Source organism: Podarcis tiliguerta, assembly GCF_965153285.1.
Source record: "Podarcis tiliguerta genome assembly, chromosome: 8".
Taxonomy (NCBI): Eukaryota; Metazoa; Chordata; class Lepidosauria; order Squamata; family Lacertidae; genus Podarcis; species Podarcis tiliguerta.
This window is the reverse complement of record NC_139541.1, coordinates 66,300,031-66,314,850: the sequence shown is the minus strand read 5'-3', so window position 1 is coordinate 66,314,850 and position 14,820 is coordinate 66,300,031. Positions and strand designations below refer to the sequence as shown.

At 47.4% G+C, this 14,820-nt stretch overlaps 1 protein-coding gene across 1 annotated transcript; it reads left to right on the top strand.

Moving 5' to 3' along the window:
- Positions 1–3,081: 3,081 nt before the first annotated feature.
- FABP3 (fatty acid binding protein 3) lies at positions 3,082–14,186 on the top strand. The gene is made up of 4 exons (XM_083456378.1): positions 3,082–3,295; positions 8,351–8,523; positions 12,498–12,599; positions 13,875–14,186. Exons 1-4 carry the CDS (start codon positions 3,223–3,225, stop codon positions 13,926–13,928), a joined length of 402 nt encoding a protein of 133 aa, XP_083312504.1. The 5' UTR covers positions 3,082–3,222; the 3' UTR covers positions 13,929–14,186.
- Positions 14,187–14,820: the final 634 nt, after the last annotated feature.

Below are 14,820 nucleotides of genomic sequence, written 5' to 3'. Positions count from 1 at the left end.
GTAGTCCCAAAATATCTGAAGGGCTGAGTTTGGGGATGCCTGACCTAGGCTATCCTCCTAGTGGTGCAGCAATAAATCTGCTAGCACATTTGCAAAGCTAAACAGGGTCTGGTATGGTTTCAAATTGTATGAGGGACTTCTTGTTGAGATTCCCGCATTGCAGGGGGTTTGACAAGATGACCCTGGGGGTTCCTTCCAATTCAAGGAGATGGATCTAGAACAGAATACAAAATCCTTCTATAGTTCTACACAATCCTTCTTTGTTTTTTTACATTAGTTCCCACCACCACCCGCACCGACACACGTGGCATTTAATGATGTTTTATGATGCTTCTGCCTGCCCTTGGCTTTTACTGTTGTTTGTTCCTTTTATAACCATTGTCATTTTCATTGTGCTTTGCTTCATTTTGTTGGAAGCAGGAACGCTGCATGAATGGCAGAGCACTAAAAAGGTAAAAGGTAAAGGACTCCCGGATGGTTGAGTTCCGGCAAAGGCGACTATAGGGTGCAGCGCTCATCTTGCTTCAGGCTGAGGGATCCGGCATTTGTCCACAGACAGATTTCCGGGTCATGTGGCCAGCATGACTAAACCACTTCTGGCACAACGGAACACCGTGATGGAAACCAGAGCGCACGGAAACACCATTTACCTTCCTGCCACAGCAGTACCTATTTATCTACTTGCACTGGCGTGCTTTCGAACTGCTAGGTTGCCAGGAGCAGGGACCGAGCAACGGGAGCTCCCCGTCACAGGGATTCGAACCAACAACCTTCTGATCAGCAAGCCCAAGAGGCTCAGTGGTTTAGACCACAGCGCCACCTATCGGTGGTGCTGTGGTTGCTGGGATGGTGCAAGGCAATGGTCATGGCAGCTCCGTGTTGGTCATGACCTCACTTCTGCCTTGCCTCATCCCCATTCTGGGGAATGCAGTGCCACCGCCAGTCCACCCCTCTCATGCCCTGTGGCTGGTTGATATAGACCACATTGAAGCCTATGAGAAAATGCTGAGTGGGTGTCAATATTTTAAATCAGGGGTGGCTAACCTTTTTATGCCCAAGGGGATTCACTTTGCAGAAATAGGGGGGGGGGAGTGAGTGGGATTTTGCAGCCCCGTGTATATTAATTAAAACGATTGAACTTAAATTATAATTAATGGCTACTATTAATTCAACTAAATTTTGGGGAGGTCTTGGGAGACCTTAATATGGCTGTGTGTTGTGGGGAGGGGAGGAGGCCCATGGGCCAGGGGTTTTACCATCCCTGTTTTAAATGATGCCTCCTTAAGTATTTCAGTCAAAACTCTCTTAAGACTCAGGAGGACAGAAGGGAGATACAAATAGGGACATGTGCACAGAATAGCAGCTCTTTTTGGGACCTCAAATTCAGTACAGTTTTTTTTGGAGGGTGAGATTGCCACGACTGGCTCCCCATCCCTTTAACACAATGCATTCCCTAATAAACTCGGGGCTGATGGGAACATGTGGAGGGCACCAGCTTGGCAAAGGCTGTTCTTATGAATGTAGCCCTAACCCCTATCAACTTGAATGTCTGAAAAACACCTATCTGCAGGCCTTTAATCCACTGCTGCGTTGCAAAGGCTGTGGCAGATGGAACACAGAATCACAGAATTGTAGAGTTGGAAGGGACCCCAACAGTCATCTAGTCCAACCCCCTGCAATGCAGAGCTCCAACTTTGGGTGGGTGGGCTCAAACCACCAACTTTCTGGTTAACAGCCAGATGCACTGACCCATCAGTAGGTGAGAGTCAGGGAGTGGGGCTTGGGGATTTCAACAAGGGCCCACCTACCTCCCTGCAAAACCCACTTGAGAACTGCTTGCAGCACCTTCAAAAAACAAAGCCGACAAGTTGATTGTGGCATGCTCTTTCACAGATCAGAGGCACGAAGTGCTGTCCTCAGTTGACCAGAATATGTCTATATTTACACACGGGTAAGTGGGGGAGGGAATGTTGATAGTGGCGTCAAGAACCAACAACATGCAAAGGGAGAGAGCCAGCATGCTGTGAGTTCCAATCCCCACCCAGCCATGATGCTCACTCAGGCCACAGGAACGCAGGAAGCCACGTCAGATCAAGGGTCCATCTAGCTCAACATTGTCTACACTGATTGGCAGCAGCTCTCCAGGTTTCAGACTGGGGGTGTCTCTCAGCTCCACCTGGCAGAAGGTCCACCTGACCTTCTGTGTGCAAACCAGGCTTTCTGCCATTGAGCTGCAGTCCTTGCCTGTTTGCTGAGTATAATTGGTTGGTCTGTGCTATGAATTTCACCCAAAGACAGCGACAGTCTAGAAACGCCCTCTGACTGGCATGCTGCGCACTCACCTACCTGGGAGTAAGCCACATTTGATTCAGAGGGGTTGGCTTCTGAGTAGATATATCTAAGACAGTGCTGTTAGCAGGACAGTCCCTCTCCCGCTCTCAAACACACACACACACACAGTGTACCCTACCTCACAGGGTTGTTGTGAAAATAAAATTGGAGGGAGAACAGTGTATACTGCAGCTCCTCATACAAAAGTGCAAGATTGTAGCCTATCATACAGCACCTGCCGAAATTCCCTCTTCTTACCCCAATTAAAGGTGGAGCAGCCTCATCCCCTTTTGCATTTGGCCTGCCTAGCAGGAAAGATGGCATAAAATTACAGTACAACGACAATTATAGCAATAGTAATTAAAAAGGAAGCACAGACCCAGACGCTGCAGTGGCCACTTCTATTTTATCATATCAATCTGGGCACAACCCCTGCCCCTTCTAAACCCAGTGATAGGCCACAGGCAATGTCTGCCAGGGACCGCGTCTGTGTGGGGGCTGGGATGGCCGAGAGGCTACACCGGTTGAATTCCAGCCTGTCTTGTCGAGACGCTACACCAGTTGAATCCCAGCCTGTCTTGCAGCAGCGCCACCAAAAGCGGCTCCACCCGGCAGGCGTTCCTAAAGGCTTCGAAAGCGCTCGGTAGCTCGTTCGGGCTGCTCCAATCTCCCGGCTTGTCACTTACAAGGGGTGGGGGTGCGGGGTGTGACGGACAGCCCATCACTTGCTCTTTCCCACCCATGTGATCAGAGGCAAGAGCTATTTAAGGGAGGCCGGCGGCCGCGCCTGGAAAATATATATATATATAAATATAAAGAGCGCCAAGCCAGCAAGCGCGCTGCGTGAAAGCCTCTCTCCTCGTTGCACAAACATTCCCGGCAAGGCTCGCCATGGCTGAGGCTTTCGCAGGCGTCTGGAACCTGGTCGACAGCAGCAATTTCGACGATTACATGAAAGCTATCGGTAAGAGCAGGGATACTATTTTTCCTCCCGTTTTGGGGGGTGGGGTGGGGGAGAGATTGCCTAGGAGGAGAGCGCACAACCTTGCAGGCTGCTGGCACTGCAACCCCGAGAAGGCCAGCGGGGTTTCTCCTTCCACCATCAATCACTCGCCCGCCCAGGAGGCTGAAATGTTATCGGTGCATCTTGGAATGCGCTCGGCTTGGGCAGCTTGCTCGGTGCGGTGCCATTTGGTAACGCCGGGCGCCGGCGAGCCGGGGCGTTTTCTCCTCCGCGGCCATCTGGAAATCGCTTGGAGAAGTTAAGCCGCCAGCCACGTGGGCGTAGGGCCGGCATTTCATTCAAACCTTCCCGTTTTGTAGTACTGAAGGAGCTCCGCGGCGGATTAGGCTGCCGGGAGAATCCTTCCCTCTTAATCCCTTCTGGGTGTAAATGCGTTTAATTCGGATCCTTGCCGTGGCTGCAGGTGGTGCGTAGGGTAGCTCGGGTATATTGCATTCTGCTGCCCCCAGCCCCACCCCCGGAGGTGCAGAAAGCAGAATCTCCGCGTCACAGCATAATCCCAGGTCTACCGGGGAGGAGACCTATTGAATTCAATGGGGCTTACGCCCAGGTAACGGTAGCTAGCGGTGGTTAGGGATTGCAGCCATCCATTTGTTACAGCAAAACGCAGGAAAGAGCCTTGGGGCGCCTTACTAGCGAACGCGCGTACTAGGTGGCGTGGGCTTTAATGGATTTGCAGGAGAGAGGAAAACGCCACGTGTGGAAAGGGTTGCGGACGCGCGTCTGCCGCTGCAGCGAGCCAAGAAAACGGATCTAGCTGCCCAATCGTGAATCTCGAGTATGATGTATTATCTCTCGTGCATGGTGCTTAGCCTAGAACTAAGCTTAATGGCGCTTGCTTCCGAGTAGGTGCACAAAAGGTCTTGCGGTTAAGAGGCGCCCGGAGGCACCGGGCGAGGTCAGAGCGGTGAACCAAGTTTGGGGAAGAGGGCGGGGAAAGCCAGCCCGGGGCAGCTGCGCTTTGGGCGCATCTTCCATTTGCGCTAGGCCACGCCGCCTCCGCCCAGGGCGCTCCTCTCTCCGTCTGCGGGGCGATTGGTTTACGCTGGTTGGAATGGGGCCAGACCCCGCCCGCTTGGCTCCTGCAGCGCCTTGGCAGATCTGCCCGCCCGAGATTTATTCCTCCTCTTACTCTTAGGCCACAAGATGGAAAGGGTGGGATTTAAACCTATCTTAGCCTGTCCTATGCAAAGCAAATGACTCAGTGACTTACTCGGGAGTAAGTCCCATCATAAGTAAGGCTTGCTCCGAAGTAAATGCAGGTAGAATCACTGCATAACTGATGGAGAGTTGAGCTGACTTATTTTCTTTTGTTTCATGTTCATTACGGTTTGATCATTACATTTATATGGCAACTTTCCTCCCAGGAGCTCAAGCTGTCCTAAACGGTTCCTTTTCCTTCCCATTTTATCCTCACAACAACCCTGTGAAGTAGGCTGTGCTGTGAGTGACTGGCCCCAGGTCACCCAGTGAATTTATGGCCCAGTGGGGATTCGAACCCTGATCTCCCAGGTCTTAGCCCGATATTCTAGCCACTACACCACACTGGCTCTCTTAATACGTTCTGCCTTTTATTCTCTCACTTTTATATGTGAGCCCTGAGCAGCCCTATACATCCCCTCATTGTAATCCAGGGCCCTACTCTTTATGGGAAGGGCATGCCTCATTTGTGCTAGCTGTTACCATTGTCATTAGTTAGGGGTCAGAGTAGTTAGACTCTCCGGGGCTTTGTAATGCATATGTACCTAAGTGCATGAGCATTTGCACAAAAGCACCATGCAGTGCTCAGCCTGCCATTTTGCACAAAGCATGAGGTATGCTTGGAGCTGCTTATCACGACTGAAGGCCTGTTCCTCCTCCCCTTACGATTTCTCCCTCTGTCTGCAAACCTGGGTAGTGAGTGCTGCTGGACTGGTACCAAAAAAAACCAAAAACAAAACCCACTTAAGACACAAGCAGGAGGTATCGGCATATGTGGAGAGAATCCTGAAGGGGAACCCCTCCCCCCCCAAAAAAAAGGCTCCATGAGTACTGAGCATGCTCAGTAGCCATGGAATGTAGGGGGGAAATAGTTTAAAATACTATGCTACCACTTTAAACAGTTGTGGCTTCCCTCAAAGAATTCCGGAAGCTGTAGTTAATAATAATAATAATAATAATAATAATAATAATTTATTATTTGTACCCTGCCCATCTGGGCGGCTTCCAACAAAGATGAAAAATACACTAAAATGTCACATATTAAAAACTTCCCTGAACAGGGCTGCCTTCAGATGTCTTCTGAATGTCAGGTAGTTGTTTATCGCTTTGACATCTGATGGGAGGGCGTTCCACAGGCCGGGCGCCACTACCGAGAAGGCCCTTCTGCCTGGTTCCCTGTAACTTGGCCTCTCGCAGTGAGGGAACCGCCAGAAGGCCCTCGGAGCTGGACCAGAGTTGTTAGGCAACTATTATTCCCCTCACAGAGCCATATTTTTCAGAGTTGTCTGGGAAGAGGGATTGATTGTTAAACCACTTGGAGAACTGTAGCTCTGGGAGGAGAATGGAGCAACTCTCAGAACCCTTAACAAAAACCCCAGGATTCCCTGAGGGAGCCATGAGAGTTACAAGTCCTATAACAGTGTTTTAAATGTATGGTGTGAATGTGGCCAAGTTTCTACCTTAATGAGAAATTGGGCAGAATCCTGCCTGCATGCTTTCTGTTGTATCTCTCAATAAGTAAAGGAGTTAGAGACTTGCTTATTTTCTGTGTGTGTGAGAGAGGTGGGTGTGGAATATTCCAGGGAAGGTCAGTTCCCATGGTGCTTATCTTCCTTCTTGGAATACTAGCATACCTTATTGCACTCTGGGCAAGATTATTTTCCTCCTCCAAGGACACTTGAAGGCCCCAGTAGACATTGTGACATGTTTGGAGGAACTAAGGGCATTTATTTAACTGGCAATAGAAATCCAGGATCTCAGCAAATGCTTTCAACATTGTCTGCTAACTGGAATCCTTTTTACTGCATTTTTTGCTCTATAAGACTCACTTTTTCCCTCCTAAAAAGTAAGGGGAAATGTGTGTGCATCTTATGGAGCGAATGCAGGCTGCGCAGCTATCCCAGAAGCCAGAACAGCAAGAGGGATTGCTGCTTTCACTGTGCAGCAATCCCTCTTGCTGTTCTGGCTTCTGGGATTCAGAATATTTTTTTTTCTTGTTTTCCTCCTCCAAAAACTAGGTGCATCTTGTGGTCTGGTGCATCTTATAGAACAAAAAATACGGTAACTGGAGACCCCAGCAGCTGGGGTTTTCTACAAGTAAAGCAGCATGTTCTATATCCCTGAGCTTCTGACTCTTCTGTTAATCATAGGAACCTACAACATAATATTGTAACGGGTCACACCATTGGCCTATCTTGCTCAGTATTCTCTATATTTAGGGGTGGCGAAACCCAGGACCGGGGGCCGAATCCTTCTGTACAAAGATAAAATCTGTATTTGTTGCTTTGCCGGCTTTTGCCTCTGGCCCCACCCGCCATGTTGTGCTGTCCTTGGACGACTGCCCAGAAGAGGATGTTGAATTGTAAAATTGGAAGGGACCGCAAGGGTTCATCTAGTCCAGCCCCCTGAAATGCAGGAATCTTTTGCCCTACATGGGTCTTGAACCCACAACTCTGAGATTAAGAGTCTCATGCTCTGCAGACCGAGCTTGAGCTGGAAAGTTTCCCAGCCCTTGCTCTGCATTGACTAGATATCAGACAAGTTGGGCATGCTTGGCTGTACCTGAGGATGATGGGGACTTCAAACCTGGTACCTTTTGCATGCAAATCAGATGCTCCATCACTGAGCTTACGGTCCTTTTCCCAATCACAGAGGATGTGGAAGAGATCTCAGTTTTAAAAGCAGAACTGACATGGGGAACAGAAAGGAAAAACTCACCCGCTCTGAAATTTTCTGACAGTTCTCACCTTTGGGAGATATGGAGGTGAGGTCCACCACCCACCCCATCTTCAAAGTAACCCTCTTAAAATTGTATCTATTAGGCCACCTTTTCTTCAAGGGGCTCCCCATTTTAGCCTCCCAGCACCCCTGCGAGGTGTGCAAGGCTTGGTGAATGCCACTGGTCCAAGGTCATGCAGTGAGCCTTAAGGCAGAATAGGATTTGAACCTGGGTCTGCTCCAGACCTAATCTGACACACTATACACTACGCAACACACTAGTTACGGATCTTGGGGGGGGGGGGTGTAAGGCTTGCTGGTCATAGGGTGCAATGCATATGGAAGACTGGGCTCTCTGGTGGGAGCACAATGAAGCTGTTCCTTTCCATTGCAGTTGCCAGCAAGGGTATGAATCCAATCAGATTAGCAGCTAAATGAGGAGAGGTCCACCCCCAAAGGAATGCAAATGGTAAGAGTCTTGCCACACTGCTAAATCCTGCCTGGAGAGCTCTCAATAGCAGCTTATCATATACAAATATGTGGGTCTCTTAGGAGTCCTCTCCACTACATGGCTGAATGCCAGAAAGAACACTCCCTACAAGGACTGGTGATGGAGGCCTGATTTCTCTATCTCAGTAAGTCAAGAAGGACTCGCTTGCTCCACCTTCAGTGCAACTGATTTCATTTTGATGAATAAGCCTTTGTTCTTTTTGGTGGTGTGGCTGGGTGTTGGGTTATTGTGTTCTGTTGTGTGTGTGTGTGTTTAACCGAGCAGTTTTGCAAGCAGCTTTCTCAAGAAGGTATGGGGGAACCTTGGGCCCTCCAGATGTTGCATCAACCCTAGTGAGCATAGCTAATGGCCCACAATGATGGGAGTTGTGGTTCAGCAACATCTGGAAGGTCAGAGATTCCCAAACCTCCACCTTCTTTTTAATCCTTCATTAGCTTTCTTCTGTTTTAACAAATCTGCTTTTCATACCAGTATCCCATCAATGCTGTGATCATTATGGCACACTGACTTCCAAGCTTCTGGGCTGCTAATTCCCCCACCCCTTTTAACCTCTCCTTTTCCTGCAGGCGTGGGCTTTGCCACGAGGCAGATGGCAAACCTGACCAAACCCACCACCATTATTGAGGTTGACGGCAACAAGATCACCCTCAAGACCCAGAGCACTTTCAAGAGCACGGAGATCAAATTCACATTAGGAGAAGAATTTGATGAGACGACCGCAGATGACAGACATGTCAAGGTAGAGTTCTGGCTGTCAAGATTGTGACTGCAACCCTTGCTAGGTCCCATCAGGAGCTACAAAAGGGTTAGACAAGAATATAGAAGATGTTTTATAGCCCATCAGACTGATTTGTCTATTTAGCCCATGACTGTCTAGTTTGACTGGCCATGTTGTCAGCTGCTGGCAGTGCAGGCTGATCTATTTAGGGCAAATGGGGCACTACCACACCACCCTGGGTCTGGCCTCAGCCAGCCCTCACCTGCTTGCCTTCTTACTTGCATCCAGTTCAAAGGGGTAGCACTGTTTGCTTTCTTCCTGCTCCTTAGTCCCTTAGTCCTTAGTTGCCCTTGTATAGCTCAGCAGGAAGGATTGTGCTGATGAGTACTTTTACTATGTAAATAACTTTGTCTCTCTTTTTTATTTAGATTTCTTTGTTTTCTTATCTTTGTTACTTCTATATTCCTTTATAAATTTTCTATTTTATATAATTTTCTCTTTTTTTAACCTGTTAAGAGATAGTACATAATGTTTGTATAGACATGCAAATCGTTTAATCAATAGAGAATTGATAGTTAAAAAAAATAAAATAAAACTCAGCAGGGGATGGGCAAAACCAGAATTAATTGATTCTGCTTGTCATTGACTCTGCCTTCCACCCTACCATTCCAAATGAACACCAGCCACCACTGCCTGCTGCCTGATCCTTGTCTCTTGAGATGCCAGGATGGAACCAAATCAGTGGAGATTAAGTCTCACACTGGCCACAATGCCTATGTCCTGCCACTTGGTTGGGAACCACCAGTGGGGAGAATTTCTGTTGTGCTGCTGTCCTGCTTGCAGGCTTCCTGTGAGCACCTGGTTGCCCACTCTGAGAACAGGATGCTGGGCAAGCTGGACCTTTGGCCTGATCCCATTGGGCTTTCCTTCTGTTCTTAACTTGGGAAGAAATGCCGAGGTGCTGCAGAAACATAAAGTGATGAGGAGGGCCTGGGAGAGAGAATGCAGAAGGTCAGGAAATGGGAACATTTGGCCCTCTGCTTGTTGCTAAAATACAGCTTCTGTCAGCCCAGAATGACCAAAAGCCAGGAATAATGGAAGTTGTAGTTCAGCAACCTCTGCAGGACCAAAGGTTCCTGGAGTAGGTGCTCAATTCTACAGGACGGCCTCTCCTGGTATGCCCCGCAGAGGACCTTAAGGTCCACAAATGACAACATTCTGGAGGTCCCAGGTCACAAGGTGGTTAGGTTGGTCTCAGCTAGGGCCAGGGCCTTTTCAGTACTGGCCCCGACTTGGTGGAACACTCTGTCACAAGAGACTAGGGCCCTGCAGGACTTGACATCTTTCCGCAGGGCCTGCAAGACAGAGCTGTTCCACCTGGCCTTTGGTTTGGACTCAGTCTGACCCTTATGTCTCCCTCCCCTTATGGTTTTGATCTATGGGCTACTTTTAAAATGAGGCTGCATTTTAACCTGTATTTTAAATTGGGTTTTTTCCCCCTATTATGTTTTTACTGTAATTTTACTGGGGTTAGCCGCCCTGAGCCTGGCTCTGGCTGGAAAGGCGGGGTATAAATAAAATTTATTATTATTAATTGTCATTAATCAGGCTGGTCTGTTTCACTATGAAGACTCTGCTTTATGGTCCATACGGAAAGGGCTTTGTTTGGGAGTAGCCCAGGGTACCTGAGCCCTTGGTCATTTGTGCTGCCAGCCCCCAAACTCTCCTACTCCTTCTCCACCTTATTTTCAACCTTTGCTTGCAGAGCTGCTGGGCTTGCTGCAAAGTGCAAAGCTGGCGAGATCCCACTAACCCAGTCAATTGATTCAAATTTATGCCATGGGCTTGTGACCAGAGTCCTTTAGGTACCTAGTCACACCCCTGTCATTGCATCTGACCAGACCAGAGCTTACCTGTTTTTCTATAAGCGTTGGGTTTTTCTTTAGGTGTTAGCGGTGCTTTTTTTAGGGGATACTCAAGAGTACACAGTACTGGCACCTCTTTTTGTTGTTAAAAAGTGTGGCACTTACTGAAACAACTTCAATAAAAAAGTACCGAGTGTTAGGTTATTCCGGTCTCAGAGCAGAGTTAGATTTGATATCAATTTGGAACAAGTGGAACCTGTAATGAAAGCAGGGCAGGTGCATGCTTACTCTAGAGCAGGCCATGCTGAAATCAGCAAGTCTTATTTTTGAGCAAACCAGCAGAGGTTTGCACTGATTAACAACCTTAAGTTTGTATACTGGGTTCCTATTCATCAAAGTGGTTTTCTCTTACCTGTTATCAGATCCTGAACAAACCAATTCCGTTGCTGTGACGTTGACATTTATTGTCTGTCAAAAGAAGCTGTGCGACTGGTTTCTACCCTCAAATGAGACAGCCTGCAGCTCTGAAGCCTTGCCGGGGGTGGGTGGGGTTTAAAATAAAAAAGTACGTTAGAGCGTATTAAAACAATTCTTCTTTTCAATAATCACATAGCCATGACTCACCGCAGGATCTCTGTTACTGGTGAGAGCAGCTTGTGATGATGCCACAACATATTTTAAAAACTAGGGTTGTGAGCTGAAACTGATTTTAATTGAGGGGTTGAGCGTCAAAGATCCATTTTTGCCCTGGTATGTTAATGTGATGGGGAAAGAGGGTTTTTTGTTCCAAGTGGTGAAAGTAAATTCTTCCAGTGCTTTTCCTTATTCTCAAAAAGGTGCTTGTATTGCTGGTGTGCAGTTTCAGTTACCCTTGCTTAAAGGAAAAAGCCAAGTGACTTAATTGACTAAAAATATTGTTTTAAGTGGTGTACAGACACTTGTCAAGCAAAACGTAATGGGCGGGAGGCAATGGAAATATCTCATTTGCATTCCATAGGAAGCAAGCATGTGTGAATTACTGGCAAGCTGCATGTTTGACCTTCGAAGCAAATGATTTTGGCTGGCAGGCAGCCAGAGGACAAGATGTTAAAACAACATGTATGGCCTGCGAGAGGTTCTGCTTTAGAGCTTCACAGGAGTTGCAGGGCACTCTGCACAGATGACCTGAGCCTGAAGGTTAACAATAGGATAGGCTTACAGCAGCTGGCAGCCTCACTGGCTCCCACGTGGGGCACATATAAGGATATGACTCAGTTCACATTTAAAGGGGAACTTGCCAAACTTAAACCTTCTGAAACAATATGAGAACTGAAAGGCCCAGTCATCCTTCAAAATCCACACTTATCTGAAGGAGCGCCTCCACCCCCATTGTTCTGCCCGGACACTGAGGTCCAGCGCTGAGGGCCTTCTAGCAGTTCCCTTGTTCTAAGAAGCCAAGTTACAGGGAACCAGCAGAGGGTCTTCTTGGTGGTGGCGCCCGCCCTGTGGAATGCCCTCCCACCAGATGTCAAAGAGAAAAACAACTACCAGACTTTTAGAAGACATCTGAAGGCAGCCCTGTTGGGAAGCTTTTAATGTTTAACAGACTATTGTATTTTAATATTTTGTTGAAAGCCACCCAGAGTGGTTGGGGAAACCCAGCCAGATGGGCAGGGTATAAATATTATTTTTTTTATTTTATTTTTTTTAATTTTATTTTATTTTATTTTATTTTATTATTTTCCATTGTGGTTCTTTGGCCAAGTAAGGGGTACAAAGATGTTGAGCATTGTTAGGAGACCCCTGTTCTTCCTCAGAGCTACACTTCCCAAGGTTTCCTGGGGGAAATCACTCTAGAAATTGCAGCCCTGGGACAGAAATAGGGGCTTCCTAACAACTCTCAGGATCCTTAACAAAGCTCCCAGGATTTTTTTGGAGGAAGCCATGGCTGTTTAAAGTGGGATGATACTGCCTTAAATCCATAGTGCAGATGGGGCCTTGCTTACAACCCACCCAAGGGATGAAACTGTCTGTCCGCCTTCCTCCTCTGTAGTCTCTCTGTGTTGCGCTTGTGGAACTCAGAATTCTTTTCTGTTACGAACCACAATTCTGCGGCTCTCTAACGAGTTTGATTTGATTTCTTTCTTTCAGTCCCTTGTGACACTAGATGGAGGGAAGCTCCTTCATGTGCAGAAATGGGATGGGAAGGAGACCTCGCTAGTCCGAGAACTGAAGGACGGAAAGTTGATTTTGGTAAGACAAAGTACGCTGCTCTTTACCTGTGGCCTACATGGGCAAGTTAAAAATTTGAAGAGAAAACTGCAAGGGAAGGAAATCACTCCTGGAAACTATTTAACCTGCCTTCAACCCCACCCCACCCCTGGTCACATGAAAATGTGCCTGGAAAAAAACAAGCAAGTAACTCTTTACTTTGGCTGCCTCTGCAATTTAATGGTTGGTTGGCTATATCAATTAGAAACATTTTGATCAACCGCAAGAGGTGCCCACTTAATCAGCCTGCAGGGTTGTTGTTCTTACTTTTTCAAATTTGTGCTTTAGATAAGTACATACAGTCATTGTCGGTGGAGGAACTGCCCCACCCTGGGAACCCTCGTGCCAAGTTTGGCAATTAAAAGCCAAAACAGTGCAAAAAAATGTCAAACTAAAGTCCCATCCTGGTCCGCCATCTTTATTCAAGATGGTGTCACCAAGATGGTGACAAAGTTTGGAATAATAATAATAATATAATAAATTTTATTTATATTCCGCCCTCCCCAGCTGAAGCCGGGCTCAGGGCGGCTAACAACAATAAAACAGTACAAAAGTACAGCACAAACAACACTCTAAAATCATTCATTATAAAATTAATTAATTCAAGCCACTGGCAACCATTGGGCCAGAGCTCCGCGAAGATTGCCGAGGGAGGGAGTCAGGCTGTGCCCTGGCCAAAGGCCTGGTGGAACAGTTCTGTCTTGCAGGCCCTGCGGAAAGATGTCAAGTCCCGCAGGGCCCTGGTCTCTTGTGACAGAGTGTTCCACCAGATCGGAGCCACGGCCGAAAAAGCCCTGGCTCTTCCAAAGAAGAGTTTGGATTTGATATCCCGCCTTTCACTCCCTTTAAGGAGTCTCAAAGCGGCTAACATTCTCCTTTCCCTTCCTCCCCCACAACAAACACTCTGTGAGGTGAGTGGGGCTGAGAGACTTCAAAGAAGTGTGACTGGCCCAAGGTCACCCAGCAGCTGCATGTGGAGGAGCGGAGACGCGAACCCAGTTCCCCAGATTACGAGACTACCGCTCTTCTGCACCCAGCTTGGAAGCCATGTTTGGCAACAATATTTCAAGAGGCAGCCAAACTTATGGAGAATAGACAGTCAAACCTCTTTCCAAAATATACATTAGATATTAGCCCACCCTTATGGTTTTGTAAGTAATGCCCCAAGACTAAGTCGTTATACAGTCTATAACAGGCCTCCTGGGGGGGTCACAGGGTTTCTGGGCTAAGACTTGCTTACCTTTTCTTCTCTTTCAGACTCTGACGATGGGCACTGTGGTCTGCACCCGTACCTATCAAAAAGCGGAATAAGAGCCTGTACCTGTTCTCTTGCCAAGTCATCCAATGCCAAACTTGTTGCCAAATTGCCTTTGTGATTCCCTTCCTCCCCACAAGTGTTTTTTGTATAGTGGTTGAACCTTTTTGAATCTGTTCAGTATGCAACTTGAACTCTCTCACCCTGATCTTTGGGGTTTTCTTTCCTTTCATTGCTTTTTTTTTTAAATACTGAAGAAGTGGGTGAGGCAGAAACAAGCTATGTGGAAATAATAAACTGAAATAGTTGTGTAATGGTGTCTGGCTGAGTCTCTGTCTGCTTGCCCTTGATGACATAACTGGGATTATGACTAATAAATCATTCCATTGGTGTGTGTGTGGGGGGGAGAGCTTTTCAGCCCAGGAGCCACACTCCTTCACAAGCAACCTTTAGGGAGCCATGTGGTATTTTTTGTTTCTATGGAAGCCGCCCAGAGTGGCTGGGGAAACCCAGCCAGATGGGCGGGGTACAAATAATAAATTATTATTATTATTATTATTATAAATTATTATGTGGTAGTGATGAGCTGGGCCAGAGGCACAGACTCCTAATAGTAGAGTGCTTTCCAGCAGCAACATTTCTACACACACAACTCACACATTGCAAACAAAGAGACATTGTCATAGTTGAACACTGCAGGAGGGGTAGAGCCAGGTTTGGTGAGGGGTGTGGCTTATGGAGAATCCCAAGGGCTATACAGAGACAGTGGTACCTCAGGTTAAGAACTTAATTCGTTCCAGAGGTCCGTTCTTAATCTGAAGCACCACTTTAGCTGATGGGGCCTCCCACTGCCAGAGCACAATTTCTGTTCTCATCCTGAAGCAAAGTTCTTAACCCAAGGTAATATTTCTGGGTTAGCGGAGTCTGTAACCTGAAGCATATATAACC